We start from the raw sequence: 16427 nt of genomic DNA, 5'->3' as shown, positions 1-16427 counted from the left end.
ATTCTGAAAGGGTTAGAAGTCATGTTACAACTTTTGGTTAAGCAGAATTACAGACCTACTAACATTGAATTGTAGTATCGTAAAAAGACAAGTTGCAGTTTCAACAAGTGTGATCGACGTTCCACATTAATATTTATCAAAATACGTCAAACCATCACTCATAAGCAGTAAGGAAATGGCATGTTTTTAGGTCAACATTGGTGAAAAGCCTACCTTCTCTTTGTTGGGTAAAGTCTGAGTTCTGGTAAAAGTGTCTCCTCCGTTAATACTGATCAGTTCCCCATCTACAGGCGGAAACGGTGCAGGGAAAACCACTACGTCACTCTTGAGCGTGTCTGAGCTGAAACACACGTCATACTGCTGAGTAGATTTGGAGTAAGACCAGCTCCCGTCAGGGTGGGTGGTGATCATTGGGGCGCCGTACCTGCTGAAACTGCCGTCTGTCCTGTGGCATTTGACAGCTATTAAACTGATGAGACTGAGCAGAAAGATGACTGACACCGACACAATGGCGATCAGCAAATATAAGTTCAAATCAGAGAAGCTCTCCTCCTTTATGGGCACATGTCTGAACTGAGTCTGGATGTCAGCTGTGCTTTCAACCACCACCACATCAATAGACACAGTAGCTGACAGGGAGGGTTCTCCATTATCAGAAACCAACACCACCAAGGGGTGAGTTTTCAGGTCATTGTCACTCATTCTCCTCTTGGTCCTGATCTCTCCGGTGCTGGTTCCGATCCGGAAGAGGTTGTTTCCTTTGGGCTCAGACAGGTGATAAGAAAGCAGCGCATTGTATCCAGAGTCTGCGTCTACAGCCCTGATCTTTGCCACAAAGTATCCCGCTTCAGCAGAATAGGGGATGCTCTCACTGTTAACGGAACCGTGCTCAGAATAGGGCGCGAGAATTGTTGGATTATTGTCATTTTCATCGAGTATTAAAACGTTCACAGTCACGTTGCTGCTGAGCGGAGGAACACCAGAGTCTGTGGCCTGAACTTTAAACTGAAACGTTTTTAACTCCTCGAAGTTAAAAGACTGCAGACTGACTATATCTCCAGTCTCTGAGTTGATGTTCACCATTGATGAAATCGGAATATTTTTTGTAGAGCTATCCAACAATTTATAAGTCAGTTTTGCATTACTGTCCAAATCAGGATCAAAGGCAGTTACTGTTTTAATAACGGAGCCTGTTGGACTGTTTTCTTTCACATAAACATTAATCACAGGCTCCATAAATCGAGGTGCATTATCATTGACATCAGAAACGTGAACAGTGATGACTCTGATACTGGACAGAGGAGGACTTCCTTCATCTGTGGCTGTGATGGTGACATTGTAAAGAGAAGTGTTTTCTCTGTCCAGTGGTCCATCTACTACTAATGAATAGTCATTTTTGTAGTTGGACTTGAGTTTAAAGGGAACAGAGCCAACTACCTTACAGTTAGTTACTCCATTGTTTCCTCCATCTTTATCACTCACTGTCACCAAAGCAACGATTGTCCCCAGTTCTGCGTCTTCTTTCACTGGAGTCATGAGTGACGTCACAGATATTTCTGGGGCATTGTCATTCACATCAATTATCTCTATCAGCAGTTTAGCTTGTGCACTTCGCGGGGAAGTGCCTTGATCCATCGCTTGAACTCTGACTTCATAAGCAGGCGTCTCTTCATAATCTAATGTTCCCTTCACAGTGATCTCTCCTGTTTCTGGATTTAAATGAAAAATATTTGACGGATCAATATTTCCTCGTTTGATAAACGAATACAGGATCTTACTGTTCATTCCCTCGTCTAAATCTGTTGCATTTAACTTTATTATCATTGTTCCGTGTGCAGCATTTTCACGAACACGCACTTTATAAAGCGATTTGCTAAAAGTGGGTATATTATCATTGGCATCTAATACGTTTACAATTACTTGTAATGAGCCTGATCTCGGAGGTTTTCCTCCATCTACAGCTGTCAAGACAAGTGTGATCACCGACTGTTTCTCTCTGTCTAAAGCTTTCTGCAGCACTAACTCAGCGGACACACCGTGTTCTCCCCCGCTCTGCACATCAAGCGAGAAATGTTCATTTTGACTCAGCTTGTAGGTCTTTACTGAGTTGCTCCCTATGTCTGCATCGACTGCTACTGGAAGAAAATATCTCTCTCCCGTTAGAGATGACTCGGAAATATTCAAAGAATACGTTTTTTCAACAAAAGCAGGCGAATTATCGTTTATATCTAAAACGTTAACCTCTATGCGGTGTGCAGTCATTGGGTTGTTCAGAACAGCTTGTATTTTTAACGAGCATTTTACCACATTGGGACAAAGCTCCTCTCTGTCTATCCTTTCGTCAACAAAGAGGTTCCCGGTCCGCAAATTCACGTCAAAATATTTCTTACTGTAACTCGAAACAATACGTAGATCCCTGGTCTCTAGTTCCTGTATGTTGAGGTTTAAATCCTTCGCAATATTTCCCACTACGGTGCCTTTGTTCACCTCCTCGGAAATCGAGTAGGATAACTGCGAAGCAGACCAGTCACAAAGACAAAGAAACACGAGAATGTGAATCCAGACGTATTCCTTCTGTCGTCGAAAATACATCATTGAAGCAACAAAAGATCTGAATCCAAACGAGCATTTATCCTCAGTAGAGACATTAACGTCCAAAGAAATATTGTTGTGTTTCGGCTCCTGTCCTTCTCGACACTGGACCTTCCGCGAGTGGACTAATGGCTGATGACGATTTAATTTTTTCCCACAGAGAGGAGGAGTTTTAGATATACAAACACTTTCATATCTACGGTCTCCTGCGACATCATGTGGTGAATGAGAGGTATACAAATACAATCCAGCTTTTTACATACCCTGATAAATTAAAATTTTATGAATGACATGAGTGATAAAGTTCACAACTTAAACCTTAATTTTATAATTTAGAGTGTGACGACCGGTATCAAAATAAAATAAAAATATTTCAGTGACTAAACAAACTTTTGTAAAGGACAAATAATGCAACACAACCATAAAGAAAATGACTTCGAATATATTTCTGGAATGTAACTGCCATTATTTAAATGTTCCACATTCAGAATAAATTATAAATCAAAGAACCAAGTCTGATTTACCAGCAGGATGTAACAGAAACCACATGTTAACACAGAAGTCCAGAACCACGGACAGCACCTTTCACTAAGTTCAGTTTTATGTAACACCGGATCACAGTAGAATGATACCATTCATACACATGAGGTTACAAACTCAGCTGTTTAAATTCAGGTAAATACCAGCTTAGGTAATTTAATCACTAATTCAATGTTTTCAATAGCCTTTGGAGCAGCGAGTTTTACAGCAGAATGGCACAAAACTAAGTTCAGCACCATGGAGAGCTCAATAGAGACAGAAGCAATGAACCAGTTCCACCATTCTTCTAAACCAAACAAGCCGTTTACTCACACAACTATTTGAAGCTTCGTAAGGAGACACAGAGCACTTCAAGTAGCGGACATGAGTCACATATTCTGAAAGGGTTAGAAGTCATGTTACATCTTGTGGTTAAGCAAATTACAGACAAACTTGCAGTTTCAACAAGTGTGATCAACGTCCCACGTTAATATTTATCAAAATACGTCAAACCATCACTCATAAGCAGTAAGGAAATGGCATGTTTTTAGCTCAACACTGGTGAATAGCCTACCTTCTCTTTGTTGGGTAAAGTCTGAGTTCTGGTAAAAGTGTCTCCTCCGTTTATACTGATCAGTTCCCCATCTACAGGCGGAAACGGTGCGGGGAAAACCACTACGTCACTCTTGAGCGTGTCTGAGCTGAAACACACGTCATACTGCTGAGTAGATTTGGAGTAAGACCAGCTCCCGTCAGGGTGGGTGGTGATCATGGGGGCGCCGTACCTGCTGAAACTGCCGTCTGTCCTGTGGCATTTGACAGCTATTAAACTGATGAGACTGAGCAGAAAGATGGCTGACACCGACACAATGGCGATCAGCAGATACAGGTTCAAATCAGAGAAGCTCTCCTCCTTTATGGGCACATGTCTGAACTGAGTCTGGATGTCAGCTGTGCTTTCAACCACCACCACATCGATAGACACAGTAGCTGACAGGGAGGGTTCTCCATTATCAGAAACCAACACCACCAAGGGGTGAGTTTTCAGGTCATTGTCACTCATTCTCCTCTTAGTCCTGATCTCTCCGGTGCTGGTTCCGATCCGGAAGAGGTTGTTTCCCTTGGGCTCAGACAGGTGATAAGAAAGCAGCGCATTGTATCCAGAGTCTGCGTCTACAGCCCTGATCTTTGCCACAAAGTATCCCGCTTCAGCAGAATAGGGGATGCTCTCACTGTTAACAGAGCCGTGCTCAGAATATGGCGCGAGAATTGTTGGATTATTGTCATTTTCATCGAGTATTAAAACGTTGACAGTCACGTTGCTGCTGAGAGGAGGAACACCAGAGTCTGTGGCCTGAACTTTAAACTGAAACGTTTTTAACTCCTCGAAGTTAAAGGCCTGAAGACTGACTATATCTCCAGTCTCTGAGTTGATGTTCACCATTGATGAAATGGGAATATTTTTTGTAGAACTATCCAACAATTTATAACTCAGTTTTGCATTACTGTCCAAATCAGGATCAAAGGCAGTCACCGTGTTCATAACGGAGCCTGTTGGACTGTTTTCTTTCACATAAACATTAATCACAGGCTCCATAAATCGAGGTGCATTATCATTGACATCAGAAACGTGAACAGTGATGACTCTGATACTGGACAGAGGAGGACTTCCTTCATCTGTGGCTGTGATGGTGACATTGTAAAGAGAAGTGTTTTCTCTGTCCAGTGGTCCATCTACTACTAATGAATAGTCATTTTTGTAGTTGGACTTGAGTTTGAAGGGAACAGAGCCAACTACCTTACAGTTAGTTACTCCATTGTTTCCTCCATCTTTATCACTCACTGTCACCAAAGCAACGATTGTCCCCAGTTCTGCGTCTTCTTTCACTGGAGTCATGAGTGACGTCACAGATATTTCTGGGGCATTGTCATTCACATCAATTATCTCTATCAGTAATTTAGCTTGTGCACTACGAGGAGAGAGGCCTTGATCTCTTGCTTGAACTCTGACTTCATAAGCAGGAGTCTCTTCATAATCTAATGTTCCCTTCACAGTGATCTCTCCTGTTTCTGGATTTAGATCAAAGACATTTGATCGATCAATATTTCCTCGTTTGATAAACGAATACAGGATCTTACTGTTCATTCCCTCGTCTAAGTCTGTTGCATTTAACCTCATAACGAGTGTTCCGGGAGTCGCATTCTCTTTGACACGCACCTTATACAGAGATTTACTGAATGTCGGTGTATTGTCATTGACATCTAATACATTGACAATTAACCGCAGTGTTCCTGATCTCGGAGGTTTTCCTCCATCTACAGCCGTCAAGACGAGTGTGATCACCGACTGTTTCTCTCTGTCTAAAGCTTTCTGCAGCACTAACTCAGCAGACACACCGTCTTCTCCACCGCTTTGCACATCAAGCGAGAAATACTCATTTTGGCTCAGCTTGTAGGTTTTAACGGAGTTGCTGCCTATGTCTGCGTCTTCTGCTAAAGGGAGAAGATATCGCTCCCCCGGTGACAATGATTCTGTGATATTTATTAAATGTGATTGTTCAGAAAAAACAGGCGAGTTATCATTTATATCTAAAACGTTAACTTCTATGCGGTGTGCAGTCATTGGATTGTTCAGAACAGCTTGTATTTTTAACGAGCATTTTACCGTATTCGGACAAAACTCCTCTCTGTCTATTCTTTCGTCAACAACGAGGTTCCCGGTCCGCAAATCCACATCAAAATATTTCTTCTTGTAACCCGACACGATTTGGACATCTCTGCTTTCTAGATCCTGTAAATTGACGTTCAAATCTTTTGCGATATTCCCAACTACGGTGCCTTTGTTCACCTCCTCAGAGATGGAGTAAGATATCTGAGAGGCAGAGCCGTCACAAAGACAGAGCAGCGCAACGACAAGAATCCAGGCGTGTTCCTTTTGTCGTCGTGAATACATCCTTGGTGCCATAAAAGAGCTTAACCGAGTCAATCATTAATCCAATGTTTAGGTGATTCCTACAGAAGCAAATTTCCCTGTTTAAGCTCCAGCCTTTCTCGTCACAACACCATCGAGTGCCGAGGAGATTATGTGGGCCGATGACGATTTCATTTTTTCCCATCCGGGAAGGAGGAGTTTTATACGTATATACAGAAACATTCTGATCTGTGGTCTCCTGCGACATCTTGTGGTGAATGATGGGTATGTTCGCCTTCACTGGTCAGTTAATTTGGAGTATATCTCTATATGAAACATGTTCTCGTGTGTCAAAATGAAGTCCAACCTCACACCATGATTTTGCATCAAATCATAAACCGCTAAAAGTCCATCACCATCATCCATCATCCAGTTTATACTTGTAAATACTAAGGGTGAGCTTTTGAAAATGTAGTTTAATGTTCAGAGTGCAACAGACATCCATTGAGGGGGTTTTCAAAGCCAGACAAGCTGCTTAAAAGTCCAAACACAGTAATGTATCCATATAAAGCAAAGACAGAAGAATTAATTAATGTGATTTAAAAACAAATGTAAAGTCTATTCAGTAAGCAGTGTTAATAATAAAAATTCATAAACAAACAGATGCTTGCTTGACAGTAGAAGGCACAGAAACCATGTTACAAGCCTGACTTCAGCACCACGGAGAGCGCCATTTCACAAGGACTTTAGATTCTCAAGAGCTATTTTCAGTTCAGAGTTAAAAAAAAGAAGTTGTCAGAGAGCAGAATGGTAATGAAACCAAAGACCTTTAGATCAGCACCATGGTGATGTCTGTCTTAATACAAAAAAGACCTGCTGGGGTCAGAGTGCCTTATGCTATTACAGGGAGTCAGCTTCACTACAAATTATATTTCCAAAAATCCTTCTCTTTACTCATCACATTGCATATTAAAACACAAATGAACAGCTTGGTTATTTGAGTGTGTGTGTGTGGGACTAAGATGTTATGTACAATAAAATTATATAATACATTTTGTGTGTTTTGTTTTAACGGAGACGTGTAGCTCAAACCAGTGCAAGCAAAATATAACACATTCTGAAAGGACTATGAGTTATGCTGCTGCTTTTAGTTGTACTGAAGGAAATTAATCTCTATTATAGCTTACCTTCTCTTTGTTGGGTAAAGTCTGAGTTCTTGTAAAAGTGTCGCTTCCATTAATACTGATCAGTTCCGCATCTACAGGCGGAAACGGTGCGGGGAGAACTACTACGTCACTCTTGAGCGTGTCTGAGCTGAAACACACGTCATACTGCTGAGTAGATTTGGAGTAAGACCAGCTCCCGTCAGGGTGGGTGGTGATCATCGGGGCACCATATCTGCTGAAACTGCCGTCTGTCCTGTGGCATTTGACAGCTATTAAACTGATGAGACTGAGCAGAAAGATGGCTGACACCGACACAATGGCGATCAGCAGATACAGGTTCAAATCAGAGAAGCTCTCCTCCTTTATGGGCACATGTCTGAACTGAGTCTGGATGTCAGCTGTGCTTTCAACCACCACCACATCAATAGACACAGTAGCTGACAGGGAGGGTTCTCCGTTATCAGAAACCAACACCACCAAGGGGTGAGTTTTCAGGTCATTGTCACTCATTCTCCTCTTAGTCCTGATCTCTCCGGTGCTGGTCCCGATCCGGAAGAGGTTGTTTCCTTTGGGCTCAGACAGGTGATAAGAAAGCAGCGCATTGTATCCAGAGTCTGCGTCTACAGCCCTGATCTTTGCCACAAAGTATCCTGCTTCAGCAGAATAGGGGATGCTCTCACTGTTAACGGAGCCGTGCTCAGAATAGGGCGCGAGAATTGTTGGATTATTGTCATTTTCATCGAGTATTAAAACGTTCACAGTCACGTTGCTGCTGAGCGGAGGAACACCAGAGTCTGTGGCCTGAACTTTAAACTGAAACGTTTTTAACTCCTCGAAGTTAAAGGCCTGAAGACTGACTATATCTCCTGTCTCTGAGTTGATGTTCACCATCGATGAAATCGGAATATTTTTTGTAGAACTATCCAACAATTTATAAGTCAGTTTTGCATTACTGTCCAAATCAGGATCAAAGGCAGTCACTGTGTTAATAACGGAGCCTGTTGGACTGTTTTCTTTCACATAAACATTAATCACAGGCTCCATAAATCGAGGTGCATTATCATTGACATCAGAGACTTGAACAGGGATGACTCTGATACTGGACAGAGGAGGACTTCCTTCATCTGTGGCTGTGATGGTGACATTGTAAAGAGAAGTGTTTTCTCTGTCCAGTGGTCCATCTACTACTAATGAATAGTCATTTTTGTAGTTGGACTTGAGTTTAAAGGGAACAGAGCCAACTACCTTACAGTTAGTTACTCCATTGTTTCCTCCATCTTCATCACTCACTGTCACCAAAGCAACGATTGTCCCCAGTTCTGCATCTTCTTTTACTGAGGTCATGAGTGACGTCACAGATATTTCTGGGGCATTGTCATTCACATCAATTATCTCTATCAGTAGTTTAGCATGTGCACTACGAGGGGAAGTTCCTTGATCCCTTGCTTGTACTCTGACTTCATAAGCAGGCGTCTCTTCATAATCTAATGTTCCCTTCACAGTGATCTCTCCTGTTTCTGGATTTAGATCAAATATATTTGAGGGGTCGATATTTCCACGTTTCATAAACGAATACACAATTTTACTATTCACACCCTCGTCTAAATCGGTTGCATTTAACTTAATTACCGCTTTTCCGGGTGCAGTATTTTCATTCACACGCACTTTATAAAGAGACTTACTAAAAACCGGTATATTGTCATTTGCATCTATTACATTTACATTGATTTGGAGTGTTCCCGATCTAGGAGGTTTTCCTCCGTCTACAGCGGTCAGAGTTAGTTTAATTGCGGCCTGTTTCTCTCGATCTAAAGCTTTCTGCAGCACTAACTCAGCGGACACACCGTGTTCTCCACCGCTCTGCACATCAAGCGAGAAATGTTCATTTTGGCTCAGCTTGTAGCTTTTCACTGAGTTGCTGCCTATGTCTGCGTCTACTGCTATAGGGAGAAGATATCGTTCTCCGGCCGATAGTGATTCGGAGATATTTAATGTGAATGACTGTTCAATAAATTCAGGGGACTTGTCATTTATATCTAACACACTAACCTCAATGCGGTGTACATTCATTGGATTGCTTAAAACGGCCTGTATTCTTATGGAGCATTGTGCTGTGTTCGGACAAAGCTCCTCTCTGTCTATCCTTTCGTCAACAAAGAGGTTCCCGGTCCGCAAATTCACGTCAAAATATTTCTTACTGTAACTCGAAACAATACGTAGATCCCTGGTCTCTAGTTCCTGTATGTTGAGGTTTAAATCCTTCGCAATGTTTCCCACTACGGTGCCTTTGTTCACCTCCTCGGAAATCGAGTAGGATAACTGCGAAGCAGACCAGTCACAAAGACAAAGAAACACGAGAATGTGAATCCAGACGTATTCCCTCTGTCGTCGAAAATACATCATTGAAGCAACAAAAGATCTGAATCCAAACGAGCATTTATCCTCAGTAGAGACATTAACGTCCAAAGAAATATTGTTGTGTTTCGGCTCCTGTCCTTCTCGACACTGGACCTTCCGCGAGTGGACTAATGGCTGATGACGATTTCATTTTTTCCCACAGAGAGGAGGAGTTTTAGATATACAAACACATTCACATCTACGGTCTCCTGCGACATCATGTGGTGAATGATAGGTATACAAATACAATCTAGATTTTTATATACTCTGATAAATTAAAATTTTATAAATGACATGAGTGATAAAGTTCACAACTTAAACCTTAATTTTATAATTTAGAGTGTGACGACCCTGTATCAAAATAAAATAAAAAAATATTTCAGTGACTAAACAACCTTTGGTAAAGGACAAATAATGCAACACAACCATAAAGAAAATGACTTTGAACATATTTCTGGGATGTAATTGCCAAATATCAAACGCCCCATATTTAGAATCAATTATGAATCAAAGAAACAAGTTTGATTTACCAGCAGGATGTAAAAGAAGCCACATGTCAACACAGAAGTCCAGAACCACGGACAACACCTTTCACTAAGGTCAGTTTTATGTAATACCGGATCACAGTAGAATGATACCAGTCATACACATGAGGTTACAAACTCAGCTGTTTAAATTCAGGTAAATACCAGCTTAGATAATTTAATCACTAATTAAATGTTTTCAATAGTCTCAGAAGCAGTGAGCTTTACAGCAGACTGGCACAAAACTAAGTTCAGCACCATGGAGAGCTCAATAGAGACAGAAGCTTTGAACCAGTTTGACTGTTACCCTTAAACAAACAAGCTGTTTTTACTCACAACACAATTTGAAGCTTAGTATTGAGACACAGAGCACTTCAAGTAGAGAACACGAGTCACATATTGTGAAAGGGTTAGAAGTCATGTTACATCTTGTGGTTAAGCAGAATTACAGACCTACTAACATTGAATTGCAGTATTGTAAAAAGACAGGTTGCAGTTTCAACAAGTGTGATCGACGTTTTATGTTAATATTTGTCAAAATACGTCAAACCATCACTCATAAGCAGCAAGGAAATTATTTTATGTTTTTAGGATAACATTGGTGAATAACCTACCTTCTCTTTGTTGGGTAAAGTCTGAGTTCTTGTATAAGTGTCGCCTCCATTAATACTGATCAGTTCTGCATCTACAGGTGGAAACGGTGCGGGGAAAACCACTACGTCACTCTTCAGTGTGTCTGAGCTGAAACACACGTCATACTGCTGAGTAGATTTGGAGTAAGACCAGCTCCCGTCAGGGTGGGTGGTGATCATTGGGGCACCGTACCTGCTGAAATTGCCGTCTGTCCTGTGGCATTTGACAGCTATTAAACTGATGAGACTGAGCAGAAAGATGGCTGACACCGACACAATGGCGATCAGCAGATACAGGTTCAAATCAGAGAAGCTCTCCTCCTTTATGGGCACATGTCTGAACTGAGTCTGGATGTCAGCTGTGCTTTCAACCACCACCACATCAATAGACACAGTAGCTGACAGGGAGGGTTCTCCGTTATCAGAAACCAACACCACCAAGGGGTGAGTTTTCAGGTCATTGTCACTCATTCTCCTCTTAGTCCTGATCTCTCCGGTGCTGGTTCCGATCCGGAAGAGGTTGTTTCCTTTGGGCTCAGACAGGTGATACGAAAGCAGCGCATTGTATCCAGAGTCTGCGTCTACAGCCCTGATCTTTGCCACAAAGTATCCCGCTTCAGCAGAATAGGGGATGCTCTCACTGTTAACGGAGCCGTGCTCAGAATAGGGCGCGAGAATTGTTGGATTATTGTCATTTTCATCGAGTATTAAAACGTTCACAGTCACGTTGCTGCTGAGCGGAGGAACACCAGAGTCTGTGGCCTGAACTTTAAACTGAAACGTTTTTAACTCCTCGAAGTTAAAGGCCTGAAGACTGACTATATCTCCAGTCTCTGAGTTGATGTTCACCATAGATGAAATAGGAATATTTTTTGTAGAACTATCCAACAATTTATAAGTCAGTTTTGCATTACTGTCCAAATCAGGATCAAAGGCAGTCACTGTGTTAATAACGGAGCCTGTTGGACTGTTTTCTTTCACATAAACATTAATCACAGGCTCCATAAATCGAGGTGCATTATCATTGACATCAGAAACGTGAATAGGGATGACTCTGATACTGGACAGAGGAGGACTTCCTTCATCTGTGGCTGTGATGGTGACATTGTAAAGAGAAGTGTTTTCTCTGTCCAGTGGTCCATCTACTACTAATGAATAGTCATTTTTGTAGTTGGACTTGAGTTTAAAGGGAACAGAGCCAACTACCTTACAGTTAGTTACTCCATTGTTTCCTCCATCTTTATCACTCACTGTCACCAAAGCAACGATTGTCCCCAGTTCTGCATCTTCTTTTACTGGAGTCATAAGTGACGTCACAGATATTTCTGGGGCATTGTCATTCACATCAATTATCTCTATCAGCAGTTTAGCATGTGCACTGCGAGGAAAATTGCCTTGATCCCTTGCTTGAACTCTGACTTCATAAGCAGGCGTCTCTTCATAATCTAATGTTCCCTTCACAGTGATCTCTCCTGTTTCTGGATTTAGATCAAAAGTATTTGATGGATCAATATTTCCTCGTTTGATAAACGAATACAGGATCTTGCTGTTCATTCCCTCGTCTAAATCTGTTGCATTTAACTTTATTACCACTGTTCCGTGTGCGGTATTTTCACTTACTCGTGCTTTATAAAGAGATTTGCTAAAAATCGGTGTATTATCATTGACATCTAATATATTAACCTTAATTTGCAATGTACCCGATCGAGCTGGTTTACCTCCATCTACAGCCGTCAGAATAAGTGTAATCACCGACTGTTTCTCTCGATCTAAAGCTTTCTGCAGCACTAACTCAGCAGACACACCGTGTTCACCACCGCTCTGCACATCAAGCGAGAAATATTCATTTTGGCTCAGCTTGTAGCTTTTCACCGAGTTGCTGCCTATGTCTGCGTCTTCTGCTATTGGGAGAAGATATCGTTCTCCGGGTGACATTGATTCGGAGATGTTTAACGAATGCAACTGTTCAATGAATTTTGGCGAGTTATCATTTATATCTAACACACTGACCTCAATGCGGTGTACATTCATTGGATTGCTTAAAACGGCCTGTATTCTTATGGAGCATTGTGCTGTGTTCGGACAAAGCTCCTCTCTGTCTATCCTTTCGTCAACAAAGAGGTTCCCGGTCCGCAAATTCACGTCAAAATATTTCTTACTGTAACTCGAAACAATACGTAGGTCCCTGGTTTCAAGGTCTTGTACATTCAAATTCAAATCCTTTGCGATATTTCCCACCACGGTGCCTTTGTTCACCTCCTCTGAAATGGAGTAGGATAACTGCGAAGCAGACCAGTCACAAAGACACAGCAGTGCAACAATACGAATCCAGGCGTATCCCTCGTTCCCCATCGTTGTACAATATGCACCGATTCCCGCTATACAAGTATTTCCATTTCATGTATGTATCCGTCATAAAACACGAGTATCCAGCGGCAGAGCTTCTCACCACAGAACAGTCCCAGCGTCTCTCAAAACTGAGGCGAATGACGGTGTTAGGTTTCCCGTGCAGGGAGGAGTTTTACACATATTGTAGCAATCATAGCCGTGGTCTCCAGCGACATCGTGTGGTAAATGACAGATATACCAACATAAATATGAGAAACACTTAGCCCATTGGTTTGCAGTAGTATAAACGACGTGTTCATTTAAATCCTTGCCACATATATTGGTTTCAGAGTATGGAAACAAAAGTGAAGGTGGGATTTTATATTTCATAGTTAATGATTTAATAATACCCGTTTTTAAATGTAAATCTGAAAATAAAAGGAGCAATTCAAGGTCACTTAATTCTCAGGAGTGCAGTGTGTCCACAAGATAAAGCATTTTAGATTATTTCAGATTACTTAAACAGATAATTAATGAATCAGTCAACCAACTAACCCAACTCTTTACAATTTCTGAGATATAAGGAAGGTTTAACAATGTAGAGATTCAGAGAGCTAACAAAACCTTAAGGTTGCTGTGAGGCATTTCAGCACCAAGGAGAGCGCTGTAGCTACATTCAGGCTGTAAACCGCATGAGTCCAGTGTACTGATGTTCTGTCTAGAGCCAAAAGTATCAAATAACCCTGCTCTCAGAGACATCCTTAAAACATAAGAAATAATGGGCTCTCCATCTTTGAGGTGGTACAAAATTGGTAGCTAAAAAAAGTGCAGTTTTGATGAGTTCATTTATCGACAATATGTTCTGGCGTGAAAAGTAGAAATCGTTGTTATGGCAACTGGGGAGCTACTACATTTATTATTTTGTTTTCATGTCCTGACTACCCCTGACTCGTGCATGAATTATATAATCACACGAAAAAGAAATAGCATAATATTTAAATCATGGCGACTGTACACTGGAAGAACTTCATTGAAAACTGAAGAACACGTACCTTTTCTTTATTTGGTAACGTTTGAGTCCGGGTAAATGTGTCTCCTCCATTAATACTGATCAGTTCCCCATCTACAGGCGGAAACGGTGCGGGGAAAACCACTACGTCACTCTTGAGCGTGTCTGAGCTGAAACACACGTCATACTGCTGTGTAGATTTCGAGTAAGACCAGCTCCCGTCAGGGTGGGTGGTGATCATTGGGGCACCGTACCTGCTGAAACTGCCGTCTGTCCTGTGGCATTTGACAGCTATTAAACTGATGAGACTGAGCAGAAAGATGACTGACACCGACACAATGGCGATCAGCAGATACAGGTTCAAATCAGAGAAGCTCTCCTCCTTTAAGGGCACATGTCTGAACTGAGTCTGGATGTCGGCTGTGCTTTCAACCACCACCACATCAATAGACACAGTAGCTGACAGGGAGGGTTCTCCGTTATCAGAAACCAACACCACCAAGGGGTGAGTTTTCAGGTCATTGTCACTCATTCTCCTCTTGGTCCTGATTTCACCGGTGCTGGTTCCGATCCGGAAGAGGTTGTTTCCTTTGGGCTCAGACAGGTGATACGAAAGCAGCGCATTGTATCCAGAGTCTGCGTCTACAGCCCTGATCTTTGCCACAAAGTATCCCGCTTCAGCAGAATAGGGGATGCTCTCACTGTTAACGGAGCCGTGCTCAGAATATGGCGCGAGGATTGTTGGATTATTGTCATTTTCATCGAGTATTAACACGTTCACAGTCACGTTGCTGCTGAGCGGAGGAACACCAGAGTCTGTGGCCTGAACTTTAAACTGAAACGTTTTTAGCTCCTCGAAGTTAAAAGACTGCAGACTGACTATATCTCCAGTCTCTGAGTTGATGTTCACCATTGATGAAATCGGAAAACCTTTCGGATAATTATCAAGTAATGAATATGTTAATTTAGCATTTTCATTTGCATCTGCATCATCAGCTGTTGTCCTTGCGATAACATCTCCAACTTTACTATTCTCTTTCACGTAAATAGTTATGTTGGCACCTGGGAAACTAGGCGCGTTGTCATTCACATCTGAAATCTGCACAGTGATTACAGCAGTGCTTGAAAGAGGCGGATTACCTTCATCAGTAGCAGTGATGGTTACATTGTACTGTGGCACAAGCTCTCTATCGAGGAGACCGTCAACTATCAAAGAGTAATAGTTTTTGTAATTTGACGTTAATGTAAAAGGTACAGAGTCTTTAATCTTACAAGTAAGAAGGCCATTCTGCCCTCCATCTTTATCAGTCACAGTCACTAATGCAACCACTGTTCCAATTTCAGCACTTTCCTTCACCGGACTCATTAGTGAGGTTATAGAGATCTCTGGTGCATTGTCATTTACATCAACCACCTCTACCAGCACTTTAGAATAACCACTGCGAGGGGATGCACCTTGGTCTGTTGCCTGTACTCTTAATTCATATGCATTACTTTCCTCATAATCCAAATGAGCCTTTACAACAATTTCACCGCTTTCCGGAATGACAGTGAATTTTTCAGCAGAATTCACATTTCCTCTTTTCATTAAAGAATATCTGATATCTGAATTTGACCCTTCGTCTAAATCGGTTGCATTTAGTTTCAATATTGTTGTACCTGTAGGTACGTTTTCGCTGACTCTCACTTTATAAAGCGACTTGCTAAACGACGGTATGTTATCATTGACATCTATCACATTAACAAGGATTTGCATCGTGCCAGACCTGGCAGGTTTTCCTCCGTCTACAGCTGTTAATGTTAGTTTAATAACATGTTGTTTCTCTCGGTCTAAAGCTTTCTGCAACAATAACTCAGCGGACGCGCTGTCTCCTCCACTCATCACATCAATGGAGAAATGCTCGTTGGGACTTAACTTGTAGGTTTTCACTGAATTGCTGCCAGTGTCTGCATCTTGAGCTATCGGGAGCGGGTACCTCTCTCCCGATGAAGAAGACTCGGAGATATTAAACACATGGATTTGCTCGAGGAATGATGGTGCATTATCGTTTATGTCAACAATGATGACCTCAATGCGATAAATATTCATAGGATCGCTCAATAGTCCCTCTATATTAAGGGAACATTTAGGCGAATTCGGACAAAGCTCCTCACGGTCTATCCTTTCGTTAACGACCAAAGCTCCCGTTCTTACATTTGCCTCGAAATATTTCTTACTGTATCCCGAAACAATCCGAAATCCCCGTTCCTCTAGTTGCTGTGTCTGAATGTTTAAATCCTTTGCGAGATTCCCCACCACCGTGCCTTTGTCCACCTCCTCGGAAACGGAGTAGGAAATCTGAGCAGCAG

The 16427-nt window shown here is 41.8% G+C and overlaps 4 protein-coding genes across 4 annotated transcripts; all 4 read right to left on the bottom strand.

Annotated features, from left to right (window-relative positions):
* Positions 1-186: 186 nt before the first annotated feature.
* On the bottom strand, positions 187-2592 carry LOC141013500 (protocadherin alpha-2-like). Its single transcript, XM_073487252.1, has one exon. The coding sequence runs from the start codon at positions 2590-2592 to the stop codon at positions 187-189; it is 2406 nt and encodes an 801-aa protein (XP_073343353.1).
* Positions 2593-3658: 1066 nt separating this feature from the next.
* LOC141013499 (protocadherin alpha-3-like) lies at positions 3659-6064 on the bottom strand. The gene has a single exon (XM_073487251.1). It carries the CDS (start codon positions 6062-6064, stop codon positions 3659-3661), a length of 2406 nt encoding a protein of 801 aa, XP_073343352.1.
* Positions 6065-6851: 787 nt separating this feature from the next.
* Positions 6852-9588, bottom strand: LOC141013498 (protocadherin alpha-2-like). Its single transcript, XM_073487250.1, has 2 exons — positions 7210-9588; positions 6852-6878 (listed from the first exon to the last, which is right to left on the bottom strand). Exons 1-2 carry the CDS (start codon positions 9586-9588, stop codon positions 6852-6854), a joined length of 2406 nt encoding a protein of 801 aa, XP_073343351.1.
* Positions 9589-10696: 1108 nt separating this feature from the next.
* Positions 10697-13093, bottom strand: LOC141013497 (protocadherin alpha-2-like). The gene has a single exon (XM_073487249.1). The coding sequence runs from the start codon at positions 13091-13093 to the stop codon at positions 10697-10699; it is 2397 nt and encodes a 798-aa protein (XP_073343350.1).
* Between the last annotated feature and the right edge of the window lie 3334 nt (positions 13094-16427).

The sequence above is a fragment of the Pagrus major genome, chromosome 18 (assembly GCF_040436345.1).
Source record: "Pagrus major chromosome 18, Pma_NU_1.0".
Taxonomy (NCBI): domain Eukaryota; kingdom Metazoa; phylum Chordata; class Actinopteri; order Spariformes; family Sparidae; genus Pagrus; species Pagrus major.
This window is presented reverse-complemented; position numbering and strand designations above follow the sequence as displayed.

Coding starts and splice junctions, on each gene's coding strand:
- LOC141013500 (XM_073487252.1), bottom strand. CDS start 2,592: ATGTATTTTCGACGACAGAAGGAATACGTCTGGATTCACATTCTCGTG.
- LOC141013499 (XM_073487251.1), bottom strand. CDS start 6,064: ATGTATTCACGACGACAAAAGGAACACGCCTGGATTCTTGTCGTTGCG.
- LOC141013498 (XM_073487250.1), bottom strand. CDS start 9,588: ATGTATTTTCGACGACAGAGGGAATACGTCTGGATTCACATTCTCGTG. Junction 6,879..7,209: donor CTTTACCCAACAAAGAGAAG/GTAAGCTATAAT, acceptor TTTTGTATTAAG/ACAGACATCACCATGGTGCT.
- LOC141013497 (XM_073487249.1), bottom strand. CDS start 13,093: ATGGGGAACGAGGGATACGCCTGGATTCGTATTGTTGCACTGCTGTGT.